General features: G+C 42.4%; 1 protein-coding gene across 2 annotated transcripts; it reads right to left on the bottom strand.

The window, feature by feature from the left end:
- Positions 1 to 6,029: 6,029 nt before the first annotated feature.
- On the bottom strand, positions 6,030 to 9,804 carry LOC127592833 (growth/differentiation factor 8-like). 2 transcript variants are annotated; one of them, XM_052053810.1, is made up of 3 exons: positions 9,391 to 9,804; positions 7,693 to 8,060; positions 6,030 to 6,509 (listed from the first exon to the last, which is right to left on the bottom strand). In XM_052053810.1, exons 1-3 carry the CDS (start codon positions 9,716 to 9,718, stop codon positions 6,129 to 6,131), a joined length of 1,077 nt encoding a protein of 358 aa, XP_051909770.1. In that variant the 5' UTR covers positions 9,719 to 9,804; the 3' UTR covers positions 6,030 to 6,128. The 2 variants fall into 2 exon arrangements, with proteins under 2 accessions (XP_051909770.1, XP_051909780.1); XM_052053820.1 differs by having other exon boundaries at positions 7,693 to 8,057.
- Between the last annotated feature and the right edge of the window lie 571 nt (positions 9,805 to 10,375).

Below are 10,375 nucleotides of genomic sequence, written 5' to 3'. Positions count from 1 at the left end.
AGTTTAACCAATCAAATTGTTCGAAACTGGCTGTTCTGTCACTGAGGACGCGCCGCAACAATGCCAAGAGTCCTTATTTAATTACAAGTGAAATACCTTATTACAGCGCAACACCAACCCTAAAGATGTGAGCATTTTGGTGTTTTTTTCGTATCATAAATTTACTTTCAGTATCTATTTGTGATGAAAAAATAAAAATAAAATAAAGACTCGTTCACGGAGGGGATATCCGTTAATGGAACAGCCACGGTGAAGACCACGTGTTTTCAGAGAAAGCGAAAGGAACTGCAAATGTCCAGAAGCCACCGAAACTGATACCTATCCACCTCTTCCGTTACTTTCTTGGGCACTCTGGAGAAAATCAAGGTTATTGGACCCTAATGCACGTAACAAGACACATTAAGATATTTTATCCACAAAATGTGTTTATTATATTTTATGTGAATGCAATGATACTGAACAAAGATAAGTCAACAAGTCAAGTCAACAGTATTTATAGAGCACTTTCGAACAGCCATTGCTGCATACAAAGTGCTGTACATGGAGCGATTTAACATACACAATAAACAGTAAGACGAATCGGTAATAAAGGCGGTAGAAAGCACCAAACAGTAAAATCAAGGACAAATCATGCTGAGTCGAACGCCAAAGAATACAAGTGAGTTTTGAGGAGGGCTTTAAAGATGGGCAGCGAGGAGGCTTGCCGAATATTCAGCGGGAGGTCATTCCAGAGAAAGGGACCAGCAACAGAAAAGGCTCGATCCCCTCTGAGCCTCAGTTTAGCTCTTGGTACCTCTAACAAAGACTGGTCCACAGACCTGAGGCGCCAGGCAGGTGTGTAGGGGCGGATGAGCTCAGAGAGGTAAGGTGGCGCGAGATTATTCAGAGATTTGAAAACAAAGAGGAGGATCTTGAAAATAACTCTAAAATGAATGGGGAGCCAGTGAAGGGATGCCAGAGTGGGAGTTATATGCTCCCTCTCACGAGTACCAGTAAAGAGGCGAGCAGCGGCATTCTGGACCAGCTGAAGGCGCTTAATGGAGGACTGGCTGACTCCAAAGTACAAGGCATTGCAGTAATCCAGCTGGGATGTGACAAAGGCATGAATTACTGTCTCAAAGTGTTCATGTGAGAGGAGAGGTTTTATTTTGGCCAGCTGTCTAAGGTGAAAGAAGCTTGATTTAACAACGGCACCAATTTGACGATCGAGTTTGAAATCACTGTCCAGTTTAAGGCCCAAGTTTGAGACCGTTGATTTCAGATAAGGAGACAGGGGGCCCAAGTCTACAGGATGGAATGTACAAGGGCCACTGGGACCAAACAATATCACCTCTGTCTTCTTTTCGTTGAATTTCAAGAAATTTTGTGCCATCCAGGTTTTGATTTCTTCCAGACAGGATAGGAGTGGCCTTAATGAGAAGGCGTCTTTCTTGCTCAGTGGGACATAGATCTGGCAGTCATCTGCATAGCAGTGGAAGGGAATACCATGTTTCCTTAAGATGGAACCCAATGGGAGCAGATACAGGCTGACACAAAAGGTCCTGTCAGCTAGATAGGACCTAAACCACTCAAGAGCACTGCCGCCAATGCCCACCAAGTGCTGCAAACGAGTCAGCAGAATACTGTGATCCACTGTATCAAATGCTGCAGTTAAGTCCAATAAAACTAGACACCCATGGTCTCCAGTGTCATTTGCGAGGAGGATGTCATTAGATACGCGTAACAGGGTTGACTCCGTGCTATGCATCGTCTTGAAACCTGACTGGAAGACCTCCAAGATGTTATGTTCATCCAAGAAAAGTTTCAACTGCATGTGCACCACTTTTTCCAAAATTTTGGAAATGAAAGGCAGTTTGGAAATGGGCCTGTAACTTGACAGCACGTCTGGATCAAGACCAGGTTTCTTGATCAAGGGTTGGACCACAGTATGTTTAAACTGTTGGGGAACTACACCAGAAGAAAGGCTGCTGTTGATGATATCCAAGACCGATGCACCAACACTCAGGAGAACCTCCTGAAAGAAGCGTGGGGGAAGAGAGTCGCAAGGGAAGCCGGATGGCTTCGTCTGGCGAACTACATCCTCCAAAAGCGCCAAGGACACAGTATCAAAAGAATTTAGTACAGCTGAACATGGAACATGGACAGAGGGGTCAGATGCAGTATTTGAGATCGGAGTCCTAGCTGTAGAGACCTTATCAATGAAAAACTGAAGGAATCTGTTGCATATCTCGGGTGAAGAATCCGAGCAAGTAGGCAGAGGGGGTTTGAGTACAGAATCTATCGTTTTAAATAGTGCGCGTGGGTTGTGACGGTTAGCTAGAATAAGGTCCGACAGATAATCTCTTTTGGCCTCTTTTACTGTGAGCTGAGCTGGTAGTTACGCCAGCAGTCTTTCCAAATTTGATAAGAGACATGCAATTTGTCTTTTTTCCACTTGCGTTCAGCTTTGCGACACTCCTGCCTAGCTGCGCGGGTAATGTCGTTAAACCATGGCTCGGGTTTAGGCTTTGGGAGCACAATTTTTAAAGGAGCCACCAAATCCAGGATGGCACGGCATGACGAGTCGAACCAGGAGGCGAGTTCCTCTGTGTTAGACGAGGGTACGCAAAGGTTATTAAAGGCATCAGAGAAACCACTAGCAGTGCGAGGGTTAAAAATTTGGCGTTTACAACTAGGAGCGCCAGATTTCACAGCAGCATGCGATAAGACTACGTCAAATAAAACTGCCATGTGATCAGAAATCCCATTTTCAAGGACTTCCAGATTTGACACCGGTAGACCATGAGCAAGGACAAGGTCAAGGTTAAGATATCCTTTATTTGTCCCACACGGGGGAAATTTACAGCCTCCAGCAGCAAGAATGTATGTAGAAAGAAGAAAGAAGTTACTCTAATAGAGTTGATTTAACACGACTGACTCTGATTTGAGCAAAATGTAGCTGGAATTGACACAATAACCTTTGTACAAAAATTTACAAACATACAGAATTCTTAATGGAAAGTTCCTTTCGTATGGAGGTCATTCATTAATCTTCCGATCCGCTTTATCCTCACTAGGGTTCAGGGTGGTCTTGGAGCCTATCCCAGCTGTCTTCGGGCAGCACGCGGGGGACACCCTGAATCGGTTGCCAGCCAATCGCAGGGCACACAGAGACGAACAACCATTCGCACTCACACTCACACCTAGGGACAATTTAGAGTGACCAATCAGCCTGCCATGCATGTTTTTGGAATTTGGGAGAAAACTGGATTACCCGGAGAAAACCCACGCAGGCCCGGGGAGACCATGCAAACTCCACAGAGGGAGGCCGGAGCTAGAATTTAACCCGATACCTCTGCACTGTGAAGTCGACGTGCAAACCACCGGAGTACCGGGCCGCCCCCATATGGATGTCATTGTTTACCAAAACAATAAATATATTTTCGTTTCAGTAAAATACTATGAAAACATTTAACATAAATAATGGTTGTCCACCTGACATGAACATGAAATAATACCACTATTTTTTTCCATGGGTATTTGTATTTTTTTTTTTTTGGGTGGTGGGGTTAATTCTCCTAGAATTGGAATACTCCCTGCTGAAGACGCACAAACTTTGAAATGCGCTAGTTGATACAAAGTGAGAATCGGTTTAGGAGAAACGAAAGTTATGATATCACACTTTGTGTCTCAGTACTGCCCTTCTGATGGTACAAAAATGATGTGAATCTCTTCCTGCTTCACACTCGTGAGGCGCAGCCATTGTCTGTAATTCATGGTTGCCTGGAATATTTTGTTATTAAAAGCTTCGAAGGAACTGTTCATCGACTCCAGCCTTTATTTGAAGAACCAACATTCTCCTCCTCAATTCAACGAACACGCGGGGAAGAGGAAGCCGCTCTTCCCCCAACATTCTATCTATCTATCTATCTATCTATCTATCTATCTATCTATCTATCTATCTATCTATCTATCTATCTATCTATCTATCTATCTATCTATCTATCTATCTATCTATCTATCTATCTATCTATCTATCTATCTATCTATCTATCTATCTATCTATCTATCTATCTATCTATCTATCTATCTATCTATCTATCTATCTATCTATCTATCTATCTATCTATCTATCTATCTATCTATCTATCTATCTATCTATCTATCTATCTATCTATTTAAAAAAATCCTCATCTCAGCCCCCTATATAATTTTTATAATACAATAATTTTTGTTTGTTTGTTTTTGTGAATAGAACAGTAGTGCTTGAGCTTAATTGACATAATTCCGATCTGATATAATGTTTAAAACCTCAATTTCTCGCCCTCCAAAAAAATTGGAAAAGTCACCAATAGCCTAGAAGTATCAATATGCTTAATGATGGAGTCGTAGCTAAGTGCAGTAACAACGTTAATATCTTGTGGATATTTTTCCTGCAACTCGACATCACAGGATGTGAACTCAAGTTCAGTGCAATAAGACAAATGTCATTTTTGGACACTGTGTTCCAGCAGAATGCTTAGGTCACAGATCCCTGTGAAGTACAACAACAGCCAGGACATCTGCACTCAGCATCAAATCAAGACAAAACCTCCTGTGGAGATGTTTTATTTTGTCTTACTATCTTCTTGGTTGAATCCTTGCAGCCACAGACCCAAAGTGTGATGTACATTACATTTCCCTCAATTTCACAGATTGTATAAAAACCCATGTTTCACATTCTCATTTGAAAACCCAACAACCACAAAGATACGGTAAAATTAGATGTGATTAGTGCAATCCCATGTAGCGTTCGCCAAACCTTTTCTGTCTTGAAAATACAAATCAAAAATATTGCTGGCTCACGGTGTATCTGTAAAGAAGGTAAAAAATGTACTCAGCTTCCTTTGATGTCCAGAAAAATGAATGGCGTTTGATTCTTGTGCTGGGTTTTGCAAGCATGCATCGGGAAGAAAGGGCATTCAGTTCATTGTTAATCAAATAAAGGCACATGCTCGATATCCTGCAGGCTCTCTTTGGCCAAAGCTCAAATCAGACAGAAAGGACAGGAAGCAGCAGGGAGCCTCACAGATCCCGCATCTCTGCGTAAAAAGAAATGCAGTGGTACCTTGACTTAGGAGTTGAATTTCTTCCGTAACTGAATTGACTTATTTCTTCAAATTAATGTTCCCCATTTAAATGAATTTAATCAATTTAAAAGCTCTGTATACATAACATCAGAAAATACAAAAAATAAAAAGATTTTATTTCAGGTAGAGTTAGCTTTGATTAAAAAAAAAAACAGTTAGTCAATATGTTTAAACAGTCTGTATGAACTGACAATAAATGTTTTCCAGATGATCTTTTGGAAATTCATTCCAATATTCCCCATATTATGCCTGTAATTTAATTTGTAATTATTATTTCTTAACTAGCCACGACATGACCGAAACTGGTTGATCAGAGATTGTCGACACACAAGGCGTGACCGAGGGATGCGTCGATCATCGCGCACTGTTGCTTGCGGAGTCTCTTGAAAATGAAACTAGGACAGTTTTTTGGGCTAGTTATTTAACTCTGTTTAGTCTCAATAGCTAAAAAGAAGGAATTGGAAAGCACTGTACTTCATGTCAGGGGATATATTGTTGGTGATTGAGGTATGGACAGCTGCAAATAGACGGCTGCATACAACCACGACCGCCAAAGTGACGGTCACCGGGTAAGTCAATTGCCTTTTAATTAATCGTACATTCCCCCAAATTTACAATAGCAAACCGGTCACATTTTTAGCAATACGCCATCATGAACAAGTTATGCGAGCAATCCACAAGGCAGCTTTGGTGTCTCACCGTGTATACTAAATTACAACTACAACTACAGCAAACTAGTTTGTTTCTACTTCACTTAAGTGGGGGCATATTTGAAGCTCGCTCAGAAGTCAATTTTTGTTTTGCAACAAAAAGCTGAAAAATCCATTAAGCGGCGTCTTGTAACTGAAAACAATTTTTTAAACTTAGGCCCTCGTAAGTTAAGGTACCACTGTAGAACAATATAACACAGTACTCGGCTGATGTTTTCAATCTTTTTTAAAACAGTAAAGGTGCTACGAATCCACAAGTGTATCGAGTGGTGGCATGAAAAGCGGCTCCCATAGTGGCCTGCCGTGCGAATCAGGAGCAACCGCAGTGGTCCACCACCATGGATGGGATCTTTCCATAAATGATCTGCTCCTTGCGGTTAAAGTAGAGCATGTTAATGGGCGACATCTTTGTGGGCGTGCAACAGGGTCCTGCCGTGCCACGTGGGTTGGCCTTATTTACTAGGTGTGCATGTGGGTACTGCTGCAGGTGCAAGAACTCGCACTCTCCTGAGCAGTAGTTGGCTCGATAGCGCTTGGGTGCGATGATCCAATCCCAACCGAACTCCTCAAAGTCTACGGTGAGTGGGTAGCGGCAGCAGCGCGTTTCAGCTGATTCTTCGTCGCAGTTTAGGCCTGAATCACGACGGGACCTCTTTGGACTGTCCAGGATTTTCACTTCAATGAATGGTTGCTGGAAAGGAATCAATTGTAGCGTTCACATTTATGTCATGAAATTTCCCTTTGGGCAGCATAATGACCAAGTGGTTAGCACATCTGCCACACATTTCTTATCCTCGAGGTTCGAGTCTGTATATTTCCTGAATTACAAGTGACAAATCCTTCATTTGCAGCAATTGAGATCAAAGGTTCCATTATATTTAGGATAAAGTCACGAGAAAGTGCTAGTATAAGTTTTCAAAGACGATTCCTTTTAGAATTGAAAATTGCTGTCCATATTACCGGTAATGAAACACTGCGATTGACTGGCGACCAGTTCAGGGTGTACCCCCTCGACCGGTCACTGACAGTGGGGATCGCCTCCATCTTGACCACGACCCCAGCAGGGAGAAGCTAAATTAAGCTTCAGGTGTGGCAACATCACAGCGATAAAATGCAAAGCATGGAAAAAAAATTGTATATAAAAAAATGACACACTTGAAAAAAAGCTACGACTTTTTTTTCTTTTTTTTAAATGAGCCTCAAAATTATGTTGCGCGATTTCTGATGAAAAATTGCTCTTGACCACTGTTTGTTTTCTCATAACAATAACAAGGTGAGATTAATGTGCAGTCGACAACTACGATTTTCCATGAACTGTGGACCTCTGAGGGCCCATGGTGGAGATTGGTTGGCATGTCTGCCTCACGGTACCGGGTTTCGGTATTATACCGTATTCTTTGTATCAAGCTGCCAAATCAGAGACCATTTGGAGTATTTTCGCATCATTTTCTGCAAATAAATGCGCTAAAGGACATATTTGAATATGGAATTCGGACAATTTTTTTTTCTATTCCGCCTGTTGTCATGTGAGCTGGTGACAGCTGATTGACATCTGGGACTCGTCGCTAGTCAATCGCAGGTTGCAAAAAGATAAAACAACCGTTCACACCTATGGACAATTTGAGTCCTCATTCAACCCAGGAGTCCCGTTTCTGGAACGTGGGAGGATGCCCAAATATCCAACGCACACAAGTGTGGGGAGAACATGCACATTTAAACATGTTCCAACAGAGATTTGAACCTGACTTGTGAGGCACACGTTCTATTCACCACGCTATCTGGGTGGAGTTTCATATTGCCCAAAAAGTGAGTCCTGTCCCTGAAGCAAGAGCCTGACTGAGTTGTTCAAAATAAAGAATGTAAGGTGCCCTTACCAGGCCTTCCTCTCCAGGCTCTGCCGATGTGACTGCTAGGTCTTCTCCTTGAGGGTCAAAAGCATTGATGTCGATAGCGTAGTTGCTACCTGGCTGACGTAGCCATGCCTGCAGCAGAGACTTGATGTCCATGCTCTGCCAAGAACCGGTGCCAGCATCAGCGTCCACCTTTAAAGAGCGCACTCGGACCCGGGTATTGTTTCCCTCTCTGTCGGGTTTGAGTCGTGAGATCTGCAGGAAGACAGTTGTGACCATGTGGACTGGCCGCAGATGAACCCACAGCTGAGCGCTCAGGATGTTCTCCGTGTGGATCTTTGGACTGAGGCTGAACCGACAATAGGACAGCCTTCCCTTTGCAACCGAGTCTGCTGGAAGACATCGTTCACAGCAAATGTTTATCTAAATATCAACAACATCCGAGTTCTTCATTCAGAGTCCAAAACGGATTCCTCTTTCAGATGATACAATAAATGTTACGCTTATGGTAAACAATACTTTGCTCTTCAAGTACCGCTGTCATGACCCAAACTGCAGTACTATTGGAGTTCAATGCGTTTATCAAAAACAATTGGCATTCCTAAAATATATATTTAATAATATTGTAAGCCACTTAAACCGTATGCTCAGGTTGAACAGTAACACTGCATTGAAATCAGACTCAAAGACTACCCCTAGATTTGCTAGTTGTGCCACACAATTTCAGGTTAGGTGCTGCCGCGCTCTAAGTGGAAAAAAAAGTTAGTCTGAATTTCTGTAAATATAGAAAAACTAGCAAAAACTGTACATGCTTCAATAAAAATGTAAATCATTCAGTTAGAAGGTCTCTTAAAGATTAAAGACCCATGTTCAATACAACTGAAGTGAAGCTGTAATGAAGTGCACACAAAATGTTAAATTACATCCATCCATCCATTTTCCGATCCACTTCATCCTCAAAAGGGTGGCGGGGGGTGCTGGAGCCAGCCGTCATCGGGCGGTAGGCAGGGGACACCCTGAACCGGTTGCCAGCCAATCGAAGGCACACAAACAACTCACACTCACACCTAGGGACAATTTAGAGAGTTCAATCCACTTGCAATGCATGTTTTTGGCATGTGGGAGGAAACCGGAGGACCCGGTGAAAACCGACACAGAGAACAAGCAAACTCCACACAGGGAGGCCGCAGCGGGGATTGAACCCACGACCTCAGCGCTGTGAGGTCGACGCGCTAAACACTGGGCCGCCCATGTTAAATTACATTTGCACCTAAATAAACATTTTAAACATTTGAATGGAATTGACTGTATTTCATCATTGAAATGTCTTTCATATTTTGCACAAATTCATTGATTCTTTTGCATACTACGAGAGGAGAGAGAGTCGACAAATCGCACTGTGAGAATCACTGCTCTTTCACATAGAGTGTTTTGTACATTATCCATTCATCTCTTTTAAAATTGAACCTCAATATTGCTCGGGGAGAGTTGCCAGCCGATTAGAGGGCATTTGTACAACAACCAGTCACACTCACACCTCGGGACAATTAAGAGGCTTCAGTGAAGTTAACGTGCATGAAAATGCAAATACAAATTTGATTGAGGCCCCCCGAATAAAGGTTGCATTTACAGATCCCTCTTAGTTTATGCTCAAGTGGTCCCCTCATTTTGAACAATTAAAAGTTTGTGAAATGAATGTGTTTGGTTAGTTTGATTCGTTACACTTAGTTGCCATGGTGATGATGGTTTCTGTGGTGGCGCGATCCTCATCTTCCACCCGCGGATCATACTGGTCCAGGAGTTGCGTAAGAGGCGGTGCTTTGGGGAGCAGCTGCTGGATCATGTCCCTGCTAATGTTGGGTGCCTGCTCCAGCCGTAGGATACTGAGGATCTGCGACTTGATGCTGTAGAGCCTCATCTGCTTGCTATGCTCCCGAAATTCGCAGGCTGAGCACGCTTCGATGCCTTCTGCCATCTGCCCCGAGGTCCGGTTCAGCTCCCTGCAGAAGCCCGCGGAGAGAATGGCTGTCACACCAAGCAAGAGGAGCATCTTGGACACTCACTCGTGCTTGGTGGGGTGAGGCTATATGAAATGCTGTCTCTGCCCTCAGGACTTGATGATTGGCTGTTTAATGTCAAAGCAGATTTAAAGAGGTAGCACTGTTTCTTTTGAGGAATTATTATTCTTATTATTTTTTTCTATATGATGGTTGGGGAGAGATGTCAGTTATTTCTTTCTACAGGCGTGCCCTCAATTGTTTGTTGCTGGAAACAAATCTGAAAAATAGTTCGGCATGTTTAACGCATGAATGAACTTTTTTCAATCTTTTTTCAAACTTGCAGCGAAAACAAATATATCTTACAAAGTACAAAGAACACCCCTTAAAGAGTCGCTGTGATAAAAGACAGAAGTGCATTCTGAAATGTATATGAATGCGCACAATGTACATAACAAACAGTACATACAGACATAGATCAAATGTTTTAGAAAGAGGAGGTAAAAATGAAATCAATCAATACATAAATAAACATAAATAAAGGGTTTGCATAAGGGTCCACACCATCTTGTAACTGAACTGAGTTCAGAATCAACCGATCACACGTGAAGTCATGTTACAAACCCAATTCTAATGAATTTTGGACGCCGTGTAAAATATAAATAAAAAACAGAATACAATGTTTTTCAAATCACCTATATTTAATTGAA

This window comes from Hippocampus zosterae, chromosome 2, assembly GCF_025434085.1.
Source record: "Hippocampus zosterae strain Florida chromosome 2, ASM2543408v3, whole genome shotgun sequence".
NCBI lineage: Eukaryota > Metazoa > Chordata > Actinopteri > Syngnathiformes > Syngnathidae > Hippocampus > Hippocampus zosterae.
This window is presented reverse-complemented; position numbering and strand designations above follow the sequence as displayed.

Excerpts from the sequence above, each read along its gene's own strand:
- LOC127592833 (XM_052053810.1), bottom strand. The coding sequence starts at position 9,718 with ATGCTCCTCTTGCTTGGTGTGACAGCCATTCTCTCCGCGGGCTTCTGC. Across the intron at positions 8,061-9,390 it reads CATCACCATGGCAACTAAGT|CAGACTCGGTTGCAAAGGGA; the intron begins GTAACGAATCAA and ends GATGTCTTCCAG. Across the intron at positions 6,510-7,692 it reads AGCCTGGAGAGGAAGGCCTG|CAACCATTCATTGAAGTGAA; the intron begins GTAAGGGCACCT and ends ATTCCTTTCCAG.